The sequence below is a fragment of the Anguilla anguilla genome, chromosome 15, assembly GCF_013347855.1.
Source record: "Anguilla anguilla isolate fAngAng1 chromosome 15, fAngAng1.pri, whole genome shotgun sequence".
NCBI lineage: Eukaryota > Metazoa > Chordata > Actinopteri > Anguilliformes > Anguillidae > Anguilla > Anguilla anguilla.
This window is the reverse complement of record NC_049215.1, coordinates 1775290-1791401: the sequence shown is the minus strand read 5'-3', so window position 1 is coordinate 1791401 and position 16112 is coordinate 1775290. Positions and strand designations below refer to the sequence as shown.

Sequence of the window (16112 nt, the reverse complement as noted above, 5' to 3'; positions counted from 1 at the left end):
ACCTAAGCTTATGCAAATCAAACATACAGCTAAAGAGGAAAGAAAAATATTAACAAACAAAAAATAACAAAACAGCCCAACATTATGTGGTTTAAAAAAAAAATTAATTAGGGGTTCATTGAATACAGTAGTTAATAATCAGGATGAGAAACAATTTTTTAATCATAAAAGCATTTTTTCACTTTAATTGACTTCACTGTCCCTTAGGTAGGGGTGGTGGGGTTCATGCAGTTTGTAAGAGTAAGAATGAGTAACTATGTTTTGATTCATGATAACATTTTTCCTATGTCTTATTAACCTACGTTTAATGTTACATGGTCTGGCACCTGCATTTTCAATACAGTGATTTAGGGTTTCATTTGATGCAATTGCCTCTACGGTAGAGATTCTGCCAGCCAGAGGGAAATAGGCTACTTGCGGGGTTCTGACAGTAGGATGCAGCAGAGTGTAACTTTTTCTCTATGTTTTTTCCTCAGAGACAGCTTCCATCATTCTGCATAATAGTGGGCTAGCATCAGGTACCATACTTTAGGATAGTGGTCAGCGTAGTCGCCATTCAAGTATTTTTATGGATCCAATCCCTAACTCTCTTGTCATATTATAAGCCTGCAATGTAAAACCTGTGTAAGACCCTGGTCAATCCTGTTTTTACCGATTTTTCATAAAACAGTTAATTTTTCATGTTCAGTGTCAGAAATGCTTCAGCTATAATCAAATAGCAACATATAAATCGTTAACTTGCCAGAAAATAACAGCGGTTTTCTTTAATATGATTCCAAAAATTAGCTTCCCTCTTCCATGTAGCTAGTCACTCTTGTTGGAGGGATAGCTACACATCATCACACACTGGCAGTAGGTTGGGAACGCGGAATCAAAAAAGTGCGTTCTCCTTTTCACCATAATGAAAAAAATACCCATTTATGTTAATTCAATCAAAAATGATTATAGCGAGAGTGACAGTGACACTGATGCTCGTGTCAGCAAGAAATTCAATTTCAAGGATGGAATGTATGTAATACTGTGTGAGGGGTGTGTTGCACACTGTGATAAAGGCGTGTATCACTGTGTGAGGTGTGTAACGTACTGATCGAAGCATGTAGCACTATGATACTGTATTTACGAAATACTGTGAAAACTGAGGGCCTTAATATTTTTATTGATAGTTTCTTCTTAAAATCTGTTATTGAAAGGGAAATTTTAATCTTATTTTAAACAATTAATTATCATATTTCTTTTCAGATGAATCCATAAAAAGAGCCCAGCAGGCACTGAAAACTCATCTGAAGAGGAAGTTTGAATGCATATTTGAAGGTTTAGCGAAGCAGAGCAACCCAACCCTTCTGAATGAGATCTATACAGAGCTCTACATCACAGAGGGGGGAAGTGGGGGGGTCAATAATGAACACGAGGTCAGACAGATTGAGACACCATCCAGGAGACAAACCACACAGGAGACTGCAATCCTCTGCAATGACATCTTTAAGCCTTTACCTGGACAAAAGAAACCCATCAGAACTGTTCTTACAAAGGGCATCGCTGGCATTGGGAAAACCATCTCTGTGCAGAAGTTCATTCTGGACTGGGCAGAAGGGAAAGCCAATCAGGACGTTGATTTCATCTTCACTCTTCCTTTCCGAGATCTGAATTTGAAGAAGGAAAAAGCATTCAGTCTGATGCAACTTCTGCAGCACTACTTTCCACAACTGAAAGAGATCAAAAGGGTTGAAGGTGATAAAGTCAAAGTGGTGTTTATCTTTGATGGTCTGGATGAGTGTCGACTTCCTCTACATTTCCAAAGCAATAAGTTCTGCTGTGATATAACTGAGTCATCATCAGTGGATGTGCTGCTGACCAACCTCATTAAAGGGAATCTGCTTCCCTCTGCTCTCCTCTGGATCACCTCCCGACCAGCAGCAGCCAATCAGATCCCTTCTGAGTGCGTCCACCAGGTGACAGAAGTACGAGGGTTCAATGACCCACAGAAGGAGGATTACTTCAGGAAGATAATTAGAGATCAGAACCAGGCCAGCAGAATTATCTCACACATAAAGTCATCCAGGAGTCTCTACATCATGTGTCACATACCAGTCTTCTGCTGGATTTCTGCTACTGTTCTGGAGACAATGTTAGTTAAAGTAGAGAGTGGTGATCTGCCCAAAACTCTGACTGAAATGTACACACACTTTCTGTTCATTCAAACTAATGTGAAGAATCAGAAGTATCATGGCGCTGATGAGACAGACCCAAAGAAAATGTCAGCATCAGATACAGAAATCATCCTGAAACTGGGGCAGCTGGCTTTTCGACAGCTGGAAAAGAGCAATCTGATATTCTATGAAGAGGACCTGAGAGAGAGTAGCATTGATGTCAGTGAAGCTTCAGTGTACTCTGGGGTGTGCACAGAGATCTTTAAAGAGGAGTGTGGGTTGTACCAGGAGAAGGTCTACTGCTTTGTGCATCTGAGCATTCAGGAGTATCTGGCTGCCTTGCTTGTGTTTCATTCATGTGTAAATGAGAACAGAAATGTACTCAGAGCTGAAGAATCAAAACCTCACAGTGACAGAGTGCAGCTGTCTGAGTTACACAGGAGTGCAGTGGATCAGGCCTTAGAGAGTAAGAATGGACACCTGGACCTTTTCCTCCGGTTCCTTCTTGGCCTCTCTCTGGAGTCCATTCAGTCTCTCTTAGGAAGATTACTGACACAGACTGGAAATAGATCAACTGTACCAGACCAACAGACACATACAGGAAGCAGATCACCTGTACCAGACCTACAGGCACAGACTGAAAGCAGATCACAGTGCATTAAGGAAACAGTCCAGTACATTAAGGAGATGATCGGAGGGGAATCTTCAGCAGAGAGGACCATCAATCTGTTCCACTGTCTTATTGAACTGAATGACAACTCTCTAGTGGAGGAAATCCAGAATTCCCTGAGATCAGGGAAAATTTCTGATAAAGAGCTGGAACCAGACCAATGTTCAGCTCTAGCCTTTGTATTACTTATGTCAGAGGAGGTCCTGGATGAGTTTGACTTGAAGACCTACAACACATCAGCAGCAGGCCATCAGAGACTGGTACCAGTAGTCAGGAACTGCAGGAAGGCCACGTGAGTATTATGTCATTAATAATGTAGTTGACAGTATTTTCCCACCTTGTATTTCTAGCGAGAATAAAGTGCAATAAAATTGCCGGAGAAGAGAAACTTTGGTTAAAAAAAAAAAAAATTATGAATTAAGATGTTTTAACTAGTCCTCTATCCAGAACATAGGCAGCATGAAATGCAAAACCTCATCATATATCAAATATTTGATTTAATGAACTATAACTATTTACTAATTTAATACATTTTCTCATTATTTGCAAAGATAGCCATTGTGAAATAAATAATGCGTTCATTGATAGGCAGAGTAATCTGATGGATCAAACTTTGTCAGAACATACAATTCAAGCAGATTAAAATGAATAAATGCTATATTAAACTGCGAAGATCTCAGTTTCGTTCTCTTTGGCGGTACCAATGGCGAGAAGCGGTAATTGCAGGTGTGTTTTTCGACCTCACTTCCCAACTTCCTAACAGTGTCGCCTGTGTGACATCAGTCATTTGGCACCTTGGCCACGGTAACTGTAAAACTGTTGGCTTGTGCAATTATGTATCTCGTGCACAATAAACATTGTCTTTCTTGTGAATGATTGTTGTGTGATATAACAACTGCCTTGCAAAATGTTACCCCTGGTGTTTCTGGTTTTACTAGCTAAACTGTTCGAGAATAAAGCAGAGCTGGGTGTTAAATTAGCAATCAGAACAAGAAGAATAAAACAAAAACAAAGCTGATTTAATTTTTTAAAAAGGGCATCAAGGCTGAGGGAACATATGAGGAAGCGTAATAAAATAATAACAACGCTAATCCATACTGCCGTATTTTTCGAAATTTAGTTTTCTCAGGCTTGACATCTATACACAGAAATCAGACTCGGCTCTGCTCCACCTATACCCCGGGGTTAATGCTCTGTGTAAAGACCGCTTTATTCCGATTGTAAGGAAGCTCTTGGTGGTTAGGAGTTTGTCAACAATATGGGGTGTCTGGTCAGGACACGGAGGCAGGAAATTCTTTTGGGGGTTTATTATAAATGGAATGCAAATACACAGGCACAGGCAATCTCTGTTCTCCTCTTAGGTTTAAACCAGGTGGGTGTGCATGTGTGTATGTGTGGTTCTAAATAAGGAAAAAGAAGTACAGTTAGCCTACTTCTACACTTATTATCGGCTGTACATTAAAAGGAAATAAACGGTGCTAATCACGTAGCTTACTAAATACAACGGAATATTCTACCATATGTAAATGCATTGTCGCGAGGAATGACACTCTAATGTACCTAGCATAAATCGCCAATATGTGGTAAATATTAAGGAATACTGCTACTAAAACTTAAACATTCTGCTATACAAATTACTATCAGACAATGGATTAACTAATAATCTAAACTAAATATCCTTGACGATAGAGAAAGATGTACTTACTGCCGTTTATTGACGCACACAAAGGAAACTTAACTCGCTAGAAAATTACCGTTAAACTGATTAACTTTGCACAAAATTTAACCGCGGAAAGCGCGAGCTGTAAACAAAAGGGCGTTGCCTAGCAACAGGTTCGGTCTTCACTGTCCATACTCTGAGCCTTTTGCACAGCCGCCCCCTGATTCGCTGTGCGAATCAGCTCCTTGAAGGCTCAGTGTCCGCTGGGGACATTGTCGGAGTATCCTCTGGGATAGCTGGTAGCTCAATGAGTTTGGCCACCGGTCTTGTGTAGGTCCTGTTGTCCACTTGAACCTCAGCAGTTCTCACCTTCCCGTCTGCGCTCATGATAGTCTTCTTGACCCTTCCCACGGGCCACAGTGCTCGAGGTAACCGCTGATCGATCACCATCACCACTGTGCCAATGGTAAGATTTCTCGTCTCTTTCACCCATTTCTGCCTTGACTGCAAGGAGGGTAAGTAATGCTGCAGGAAGTGGGTCCAGAACTGGTCCGCAAGTACTTGACTGTGCCGCCATCTCCTCCGACTGAGGATCTCGGACTCCGGATAAACCACTTGAGGGAGCGAGGAGTCGGGCCGCCCCATGAGGAGGTAGTTGGGGGTTACTGGGTCCACGTCGGCTACGTCCGTCGAAACATAACCTAGCGGCTTGGAATTTAAAATTCCCTCTACCTCAATGAGGACCGTCCGCAAAACTTCTTCAGTCACCGTCTGTGCTCCCATGGTCACATATAGCGCGGCCTTGATGGACCTGACTTCCCGCTCCCAAGTCCCACCGAAGTGTGGCGCATTTGGAGGGTTGAACTGGAAGCGGATCTGGCGCTTAGCCAGCTGGGTCTTTAACTCTTCACTCATAACCTGGAAACTTACTCGAAGCTCGGACTCCCCTCCCCGGAAGTTGGTTCCCTGGTCGGAGAGAAGCTCAAAGGGGGTTCCTCGTCGAGCCACGAACCTTCTGAGCGACATGAGGAATGAGTCAGTGTCCATGCTATGCAGCACATCCAGGTGGACACATCTCGTTGTCATGCACTTAAACACAATTCCCCATCTCTTTTCCGTAACCCGACCTCGCTTAATCTGGAATGGTCCGAAGCAATCCACTCCCGTTGAATAGAATGGGGGCTTCATGAGGCGGAGACGGCAGGGGGGCAAATCTGCCATCTTTGGTATGATTGGCTTCGCTCTCCATTTCTGACACTCTGGGCAGGATCTCTGATGGCGACGCACGGCTTCGCGGCCCCGAAGGATCCAAAACTTGCGTCGGAGTTCCGCAAAGACTCTCTCAGCTCCGGAATGGAGCAGCTTGTCATCATACTGCCGTATGATGAGCCTGGTGACAGGGTGTTTCGGTTCTAGCACGATTGGGTGCACAACGTCGTCTTCCAGGCTGGAAGAACGGCGTAACCTACCGCCTACACGGACGAGGCCCTTGGAGATGTCGTACTCTGCGGCAAGTGTTATGAGCCGACTGCCGGATGGAACAGCTTTCCCTGTCTGTAGGCACTTGATCTCTTCTGGAAAGCTATCACTTTGCGCTCTCTGTAGGATTCGGAGTTCGGCTTCTGCGTAGTCATCAGCACTGAGGGTGCTTGGCTGGGAGTCCACTCCGTGCAGTGACCTACTAGTCGCCTCAAGGAGGTCTTCGAAGGTGGAATATTCATCGACAGGCGGGATCTCTGGAGCGGAGATAGTCGATGTGAGGCCACAGAACGAAGACTTCTTCATCTCTGTCTCGTCTGGAACCTCCTCGAAAGACGGCGGGGTTGGCCAGCTGTCATGTGGCTGCTGAAGGAAGGCTGGACCATGACTGAACTGGTTCGGCTTGGCGAGGTCAGACAGAGTCATCCCTCTGGTGATGGTATCTGCGGGATTATTCTGCGTGTCCACATACCTCCATGACCGGTGGTCGGTCAGTTCTTGGATCTCGGATACACGGGTCCCCACAAACACCTTATATCTGCAGGACTCAGACTGTATCCAGGTTAGCACAGTGGTGGAGTCAGACCACAGCACCGTCTCTCTCAACTGAAGGGTGAGCTCTCTCTGGATCACCTGGGCGAGCTGAGCTCCAGTCAGGGCAGCACAAAGTTCCAAACGGGGCATCGACTGCTGTTTCTTTGGTGCCACTCGCGAGCGAGCTAGCACGAAGGCCACATGGACATTGCCTTGAGGATCTTCACCACGTAGGTATGCGACTGACCCATAGGCGGACTCTGATGCATCACAAAATACGTGAAGCTCGAGGGTGATGACACTTATATCAATGCCAGATGGGAAGTAGCTCCGGGAGAGGCTGACTGATAGGAGCTGAGGGAGCTCTTCTTCCCATGTGTTCCAGGCTTGCAGGAGATCAGTGGGTAAGTGCGGGTCGTCCCAGTCACGGTCATTGGCCCACAGTCTCTGGACCAGAACTTTGGCTCTTGTGGTGAAGGGCAGGATATAACCTAGGGGGTCATACTGGCTTGCTAATATCTTGTAGATATTTCGCATTGTCGTCTGGCTTGGAGCAACTGGGCGGTGCCTGTAGTGGAGTGTGTCCTCCTGGGGGTGCCAACTGAGACCTAGCGTCATCTCTTGAGCTTCCCCATGGGTCTGGGAAACTAACCTTTCGCTGCTGTCAGACTTAGCCTCCTTGGGCAAGTGGTGGATCACTTCTGGCTGGTTACTGGCCCACTGGCGGATCTCAAAGCCACCACTGATTAGGAGGGCTCTCAGCTTTGTCACAAGGCTCTTTGCTTCGTCTTCAGTAGGTAGACTCTGCAGACAGTTATCGACGTAAAAGCACTGTTCCACACTGTGACGTACATCTTCTCCTGGTTGGCTGGACTCGGTGACATGTTTCTGGAGAGCAAAGATCGCACAACAAGGGCTGCACGTAGTTCCGAATGGCAGGACTTCCCACTGGTATACTGAGGGTGGCTTGTCGGTCTTCAGGTCCCTCCAAAGGAACCTCAGCAAGGGCTTGTCTTTGTCCAACAGGCGAACCTGATGAAACATCCCTTTGATGTCTCCACTCATCGCGACTCGATGTTCCCTGAAGCGTAGGAGGACTCCAAGGAGTGAAGGTCCTAAGGTCGGGCCAGGGAGTAGGTAGTTGTTTAGACTCTGTCCGCCTATCTGGAAGCTGCAGTTGAACACAATCCGATCTTTGCCATTATGTCTGACTATGTGGTGTGGCAGGAACCACGATTCTTTGGATGTGTCAGCTTCATGGTTGTCAATCTTCGTGGCATACCCAGCGACCTCTAGTTTCTTGATCTCCTCCTGGTAAGTAGATGCACGCTGTGAGTCTTGAGCTAACCTCTTCTCTGTGTTCTGCAGGTTTTTCATCACAACTTCCTTTGGAACTTGCAGCTTAGGCATGGTTTGGACTCGCAGGAGGGGAGTAGCATAACGATGCACTCCGTCGACCTCTACACGGGTGGTATCGGCCTCTAACAGGTCCACTGCGTATTTGTCCTGTCTGGATCTGGTCACTAACCTCTCACTCTTGAAAGGCAGCGTGTCCAACTGCCACAGTCGTTCAACTTGACGAAACAGCTCAGCAGAAGGAGAGGAAATTGCCGTGAACAAGCACTGTGCGGGCGGAAGCTGTTGCTGAAGGTACTTAGCTGGACCCTGGAGTGTCCAACCGAGATTAGTCTTGACTGCTGCAGGGCCACCAGGGGGGCCCAGGTGCACTGGCTCAATCGGAACGATTAGACTGGCTTGATCAGATCCGATCAGGAGGGTTGGTTGAGCTCCATCAATGGGTGGAATCGGCAAGCCTGTCAGGTGACGATACTTCTTCTGGAGCTGGGAAACCGGGTAGGTGTACTGAGACAGGCCTAGGTGGTCACCTGTGAAAGCACCTTGGATGCGGAACCTCTTTCTGGGCTGTGTTACAGACGTGATGGTGAAGGAGACACGTGAGCCTGGCAGTGTCTTGATATCCTGGCGGATGGTACGAAGAGTCAGATCTTCTGCTTGACCCCGTATTCCCAGGCGGCGTGCTGCAGATGAGAGCAGGATAGTTCTCTCCGAACCATCGTCAAGCACTGCATATGTGTTGAACACTCTGTCCTGGTAGTACAGGTTGACTCTGACGATCTTCAGCAGCACTTGGCTATATCCATTTGGCTGATCTAGGTAGTGAGTCTCTGCTGTCGATGTGATGGCCACTGTGTTGGTGGGCTCGTTCTCACTTCTCTGGTTGACCTCGTGCAGAATGGAGAGGTGTTTAGACTTACAAAGTCGACACGGCTTCTTCAGGTCACAGACGGAGGCTAGGTGAGAACGACCGCATCTCCAGCACCTTCTCTTGGTTTTGATCCAGTCCACCATCTCCCCTTTGGTTAGCTTAGCGAAGCTCTCGCATTGGCTGAGATAGTGTTCAGAGTTGCAGTAAGGACAGTATATCTTAGCCTTACCTCGGGTCTGGATGGGAGGAGCTGCTTTGGAGGTTACATCTGACTGTGGATTTTTGGAGCTGTCTGTCCCATGCATTACCGTAGTGACCTTCACCTTGGACTTGTACTTGGAGTCTTTCTTGTCCTTCTCGCTGTGGGCTTGAAGGGAGGGCTCAATGTCCAGGCATCTGACTTCAGCTTTCAGCCAATCCGAGAAGTCAATGAGTGACAGCTTCAACTGATCAGGATCCTTCCTGTACTGTTGTCGACGGAACCTCTCTTGCTGGTGCTTGGGGAGTCTACCGAGGAGGCGCTTCACGTTTGAGCCGCAGTGGAGTTCCTCCCGACCTTCTCCTTTAAGCGACTTCAGCATCCCGACTAGTGACTGCACTCTGGTGGCGAACTCGTCAAAAGCCCTATCGTCTCGGATGGGGGGTAAGCGTTCCATGTCCTCTATCTCCTTCAATGCGAACTGATATGGGCGTCCGTAACGCTCATCTAGTGCCTTCAGAGCTTCAGAGTAGGGCGTACTAGACTCTGCATGAGCTAGCACAAGGCGATGGGCTTGAGGTACTTTCACATGCTTCAGCAGGATGGCATACTTGTAATGCTCAGATTGCGTGGGGTGCAGGAGGGTGCTGAGGGAAAGGCGAAGCTCCACATACTGGGCTCTATCTTCTTTCGTGAAGTCTGGAAACGTGGGGCCTTCTATATTGGGGGCTGCTTGCACGTACATCATGGGGGGATAAGGTGTTGGCATGACCGGGTTCCCTGGGTAGGGCACATAAGGAGGTTGATGTGCTGACTGATGCTCAAGATGATGCGCGGGCGGATGCCTGGGTGGAGGCAGATACTGTGTCTGAGGATGGGAAGCTGGGTCATGTTCGTTCTCTTGCTTGATAGCCTGAAGGCTATGGCGTGGATCAAGCACGTGTTGAGGGGGATGAATGTCTCGGCTGAGAGGTGGAGGCAATGGCCACTGTTGGTGGTGGATAGTTAAATCTTCTAGCTGATGAGCCAGTTCTGCAGCTACGCTTGATTGATCATCAGCTCGGGAATGGTGAGGGGCATTGGCAGGGGGATGCTGCTCACCTACTCTTTCTGGGTGATGTGGGCGAGCTGGTGTCTGATGCCGTGACGACCTCCTTGATGACTGAGCTGAGGACCGAGGGGAATGGCGCTGCAGGACAAACTCCAAAAGCTTTGTCTGCCTCTTGGCCGTCTCACTCTGTTGCCGCGCTGTCTCCATAGCTTGCTGCACGATGGCTTCATGCGCACTCCACGCCGGTGGCATGGAGGATGTGCTCCTAGCAGGACTAGGCTGTTCTCCCTCCTCTTCGTGCCTGTGTATCTGCTCTACATTCCGTTGGTCTGTATACTGCACTAAATAATCTTCCAAATATCTTGGTCGCTGAACTGCGCGCACAGGACGCATAGATGGTGAAGCAGGGAGACTGGTTCCCTCACTACTGGCTGCCATATTGGTGACTCAATCCGGCTCGAAGGACCATAAATTGTAAGGAAGCTCTTGGTGGTTAGGAGTTTGTCAACAATATGGGGTGTCTGGTCAGGACACGGAGGCAGGAAATTCTTTTGGGGGTTTATTATAAATGGAATGCAAATACACAGGCACAGGCAATCTCTGTTCTCCTCTTAGGTTTAAACCAGGTGGGTGTGCATGTGTGTATGTGTGGTTCTAAATAAGGAAAAAGAAGTACAGTTAGCCTACTTCTACACTTATTATCGGCTGTACATTAAAAGGAAATAAACGGTGCTAATCACGTAGCTTACTAAATACAACGGAATATTCTACCATATGTAGATGCATTGTCGCGAGGAATGACACTCTAATGTACCTAGCATAAATCGCCAATATGTGGTAAATATTAAGGAATACTGCTACTAAAACTTAAACATTCTGCTATACAAATTACTATCAGACAATGGATTAACTAATAATCTAAACTAAATATCCTTGACGATAGAGAAAGATGTACTTACTGCCGTTTATTGACGCACACAAAGGAAACTTAACTCGCTAGAAAATGACCGTTAAACTGATTAACTTTGCACAAAATTTAACCGCGGCAAGCGCGAGCTGTAAACAAAAGGGCGTTGCCTAGCAACAGGTTCGGTCTTCACTGTCCATACTCTGAGCCTTTTGCACACCGATCATCATAAATTATATAAATATATTGATGGCAATGTAAATAACGGTAATTTTAAGGCCAGTTCAGATCAATGATTCGCAACAAGACAAAACGGTTTTAGAATGTTGCAGAGAAAATTGCAGTGGTGTGAACTGGTTAGTTGCAGATCGTCTGAAGCTTTTATACGGTCTATGGTCTGAAGCCGTTGCCTGCCCTGGGGTCTCAAAAGACCCACCTTGTCAAATCACCAAGTGCAGTTTTAGAACGTTTACAATCAGACGTCTTGGAATTTTGCAAGTTGCATCCAGTCTCGTTGCGAATCATTGATCAGATACGGGTGGTAGTGTATGATAAAAACTGACAGCGAAGAAGTTCATTCAAACAAAATCACTGTCTTTTTTCCTGTCCTCTGGTGCACAAGCGTAATGCCTGCCTAGCTGAAACAGTAGCGGCAGCAGCAGGATGGAGAGGCCGACTGGAGGCTGTCTCTGCCAGCTGCCTCCTGCTCCTGGCCAGTCTGGGAATATTCTCCCTGCAGAACTGTTCATGGGAACAGAACCGTTTATTATACCTCTTAGCTGGCATATGAACAGAAAATAAACCGTTTTTGTTTAATATTAACAAAATAATGAATTTAAACTATTCAGTTTCATCTTCATTAGTTTGTAGAGGCCCTCCTAATGGTTGTAATTGTTTACAACTTTGGGCAGAGAAAATTCTCCCCTTAGAATAACCAGCACGATGAGGTATATCCATGTAAGAAACAGGGTTCATTTCTACAGAAAGAGTCCGGAACCTACACACAACAAGATGGATAAGCCTGAACTGAAGAAAGCAGGGGCAGTCCCTGCTTTCATAAGCAAAAAGTGTTTAACAATAGCATACACAATTCTACATCTGATTGGCACAAACAACAAGATGGATAAGTCCAGTCCCTGCTTTTATTAGCAAAAAGTGGTTAACAATAACATACATAATTCTGATTGGTACATGGTTAATACGCATGGTTAATACAAATCTCTTGTGAGATTTAACAAAATAAATGATTGGCTGTGTCTAGTCATATAGCATGAGTACTGAATAAGCATACGGTGACATCTTAGTCTTCAGCATTACATAAACTAGCTTTATATAAAAAATAATAGTTTGGTCTTTTATCTAATGTTGCTTTCAGAGTCCTGGGCATCATGGCATCATAGCCGGTTCCTCCCTGGCAGGATGGCAGGGGGAGGATAAGGAGGAGAGCAAAGCTCACCAGTTTGGACTTCTAGAAATACATAAGAGACAGAGAGAAAGAAAACACAGACACACACACACATGCAATATTTTTAACTTCTTGTTGTCCTTGGGAGGTCTGGTGCCTGGAGACGGAGGGGCCCTGCTGCAAGGTCTAGGAATTCAGTGTTGTACAGACTTCTAGTTATGCTAGAGAACACTCTCCTCCCTTCAGTAGAGATAATCACAACACACTGGCTCTTCAGCCATGGTGACATTAGCGTTTGGCTGAGTTTCCTAAAGGGAAAGAAATGGTGTGATCTGATAGGCAATAATGAAACCAAACCCAACCACACCCACAGAACCATTTATTCTTATTGAACCAGCCTCTTTTGCGACTGTGACTGTAGCGAGTTGTGCTAGTGCCTGGAGTAAAAAAAATACCCAAATTCACCAGCGCCTTACATTGCTGCTAGTGTTTTTTCCAGTTGTGCTTTGACTGAGAAAATAGGGCCCAATTAAACATCTAATTTAATAACACAGGCTCAACTACATGACCGAAAACAAAATTAGACAGTCCTGGAAATGAAGTAAAAGATAATCATGAAAGAAATGAATGAAAGACAAAACAAAACCACAGCTTGTGTCTCCCACATTAAAACTGATCAAAGCCAAAGACGCACAGCTGAGAAGAAGGACAAAGCTGAGACACAAGACCAAAGGCTCCTGTCTGCTTAAGAAGTCAACACTTTAAAGCCTGTATTCAATCAACATTTGTCCTTAACTTGGACTTGGACTAGTAAATGCACTTCACACCTTTTCTTCATAACCTCAGTTTGGGGAATTTGTTCTAGTTGTGGCTGAACATGCCAAACTGTATATGAATAAAATACAATCCTTGCTTTTAATTGTAGGTTTTAATAGTAAGAACAAATGTTGTTTAAATCCCAGCCATGTGTTTGAAAGAGGGGGTCCCCCTTCTCTTCCTGGTCTATGCATAATTAATTAATTAATAAGTAGAAAAGAATAAAAGAGAGACTTCTCTATACCCCTTTTTATATTTTAGTTTTAAGCCGTTTGATAGGATTCCACTTCTTTCCTACGTTATGATTAAAATAATGCAGAGTTTGGTTTGAGAGAGATGTGTGGTTATGAATTAAATGTTTGTGTTTCTGTGTTGAGAGACAGTCAGGCAGTAAATGCACCATGTTACAAGGCCAGTAGTACCACTCTGGTCTCTGATTTATTCTGGTATAGGCTGACCTAGAATCTCCAGCATAGTGCCTGTAGATAGAGTGAAAATAGGAAGGTAGAGAAATTGTAGGATATAATGGACGCCAGAGTGAATTCTTCTCGGGGAACTGTTAAATTAGCCTCAAACCCCAGTGCCTGATCTTGAGTTAATTCTGTGGCTTATCTCAGAGAATCCATAATAAGAGACGTTGTTTCCAGAGGTAGTTTGGAACTCTGTAGCGAGTGTTGCAACCATGGAAAGATGATTTTTACACGCTACAAGCTTCAGCACCGCATTTTGTGAGCTTGTGTGGCCTACTGCTTCGCGGCTGAGCTGTTGTTGCTCCCATACCTTTACACTTCACTATACCAGCTCTTGCAGTTGACTGGAGCAGCTCTAGCAGGAAAGACATTTGATGAACTCAGCCGGAGACTTGAAAAGGTGCTGTGCACCATTGTGAGTGAGCTTGAGCGAGGCTGGGTATATTAGGAATGTCTGGAGACTGCGATCACAGGTTACTGCCAGCAGAGAAGAGAAGGCTCTGTGCTGCTGTGCTGTGTAATCACTGAAGTCTGGATAAAAACTAATGACTATCTCATTAAACTTCACTGGTGATTTGCGAAATACGGCGGCTTGCGAAATATGCTGTCGATCCGTGTACCCCAGCAGATTAATAATCAATGTTCCAGGCCTGTCTGCTGTTTTTGATCAGCCGCCATAGAAACGGTTAGCCCTCATTACTTCTATAGTCCTGTCAGCCAGAGAGGGGAACCACTCTTTGAGGGAATTGGTAAGAAAACCAACCGGGTCTGATCCTTCAAAATTCTCTGGTAGGTTAACAATGCGAAGGTTGCATCACCTGCTCCTATCCTCTAGCTCCGCCATTTTAGCCTCGAGCTGATCCTGTTTGGCCTGGTGCAGCGAGGCAGCGGTTTCAGCTAGTTTAACTTTGGCTTTCAAACCGGCAAATTCAGCCTGTAGCTGTTTCATGCCGAGTGAATATTGAGAGATTTCAGCTCGTATGGACCGGGTTTCGTCCTTGATCCGGGAGAGCTGTATCTCAAAAAAAAAATTCTAACACAGCCTCTACAATAGCATGATACAGGATTCCTTATTATGTCCCTTTCTGGGCGAGTCTTGCCTGAAAGAGTCATTGTTTTTGAAGAAATTGACATATTTTATATATTGGTCAACAGCACCAATACACTTTACTGGGATGAACAGTTAAGTTAGCCATTTGTAATGAAAACAGTTAAATACAGTGGAGAGAGGGCAAGGAGCAAAATCACATGGCAGATAAAGAAAAAGAACACACACAGAACTTGTGATGCATACCCGCAATCCTCAAATGAAATGAATTGGGTACCAAGATAATTACATTATTACATTATAGGCATTTAGCAGACGCTCTTATCCAGAGCGACGTACAACAAGTGCATAGGTTTCATGATGTAGAGGCGCAAAAGAAACACTAGAGTGAAGTAAGGATCGTAGTGCCAGAAGTGACCACATCGATCAGGACTCCAACCCTGTAGAGTAAGCTTGTTCAGCAAGCAAGAATCCTACCAAGTACAAACTAGCACTGGAATCACACCTAATCATACAAAAACAATCCTGCCAGATACACTAACATAATCAAATTATCCTAGCTAGGTACAGTGAGCTGAACTATAGGCTAGGGAGGGGTGGGGAGAGGTGCAGCCTGAAGAGATGAGTCTTCAGTCTGCGTTTGAAAGTGGTGAGATTCTCTGCTGTTCTGACCGTCACGGGGAGGTCATTCCACCAGCGAGGGGCCAGGACAGACAGCAGACGGGAGCGGGAAGTGCAGACGCGAAGAGGGGGAGGTGCCAAGCGTCCAGAGGTGGCAGAACGGAGAGGTCTGGCTGGTGTGTAGGGTCTGATGATCCTCTGGATGTAATTAAAGGGATATTTCACAAGTAATTTTGTGGAGCTTACTCCATTGTATTTGGATAGTGTGAATACTAGTAACATAAGCTGTCCCTGTTAACCGTTAACGGCATCGCCGTTCCTCCTGCTTGTCCAGCTCCCATTTCACTCCCATTCATTTTCAGGATCTTTCTGAAAGTAATCTTTTTAAAACATAAACTAACTACGAGGGATAATATATCAATAAAAGAGGGTACTGATGTCAAACAATCCCTGTCCCTGTAGTAATAGGTCACCGGTGAGAACTGGATACAGACTGTCTGATTGATATGGTAAAACATTGACCTGCATAGTAAAATGTTTCAGGCCTGTCACATTGCAGTCTTCATCCATCTCCATTTACCTGCTATGAACTCTAATGACATCCCTACATTTACCCCACTCTCTTTCACACACTGACCTTTTGATGAAGGTGAGTTTTACTCCTTCATCACACACGTGTGTTGCAGGATTGTGGTGTTTCTGAACGGATTGTGAATAAATTGACATTTTATTCTGCTGGTAGCACCGTCACCTCACAGCAAGAAGGTCCTGGGTGTGAATCCCGGCCTGGGCCTTTCTGTGTGAAGTTTGCATGTTCTCCCGTGTTCATGTGGGTTTCCTCCGGGTACTCTGAGTGTGTGTGAATGGTGAGTGAATGT

The 16112-nt window shown here is 45.5% G+C and overlaps 1 protein-coding gene and 2 long non-coding RNA genes across 3 annotated transcripts in view; 1 reads left to right on the top strand and 2 right to left on the bottom strand.

The window, feature by feature from the left end:
- Positions 1 to 16112, top strand: part of LOC118213916 (NACHT, LRR and PYD domains-containing protein 3-like) — a 45754-nt gene that overhangs the window by 16849 nt on the left and 12793 nt on the right. The window contains exons 5-6 of the mRNA XM_035393149.1: positions 1240 to 2677; positions 2756 to 3109. Coding sequence (XP_035249040.1) covers positions 1240 to 2677; positions 2756 to 3109 — 1792 coding nt within the window. The remainder of the gene's footprint in view (positions 1 to 1239; positions 2678 to 2755; positions 3110 to 16112) is intronic.
- On the bottom strand, positions 4110 to 4563 carry LOC118213921. Its single transcript, XR_004762551.1, has 2 exons — positions 4523 to 4563; positions 4110 to 4217 (listed from the first exon to the last, which is right to left on the bottom strand). It is a non-coding gene; the product is annotated as an uncharacterized LOC118213921 (long non-coding RNA).
- LOC118213920 lies at positions 10514 to 11085 on the bottom strand. Its single transcript, XR_004762550.1, has 2 exons — positions 10927 to 11085; positions 10514 to 10621 (listed from the first exon to the last, which is right to left on the bottom strand). It is a non-coding gene; the product is annotated as an uncharacterized LOC118213920 (long non-coding RNA).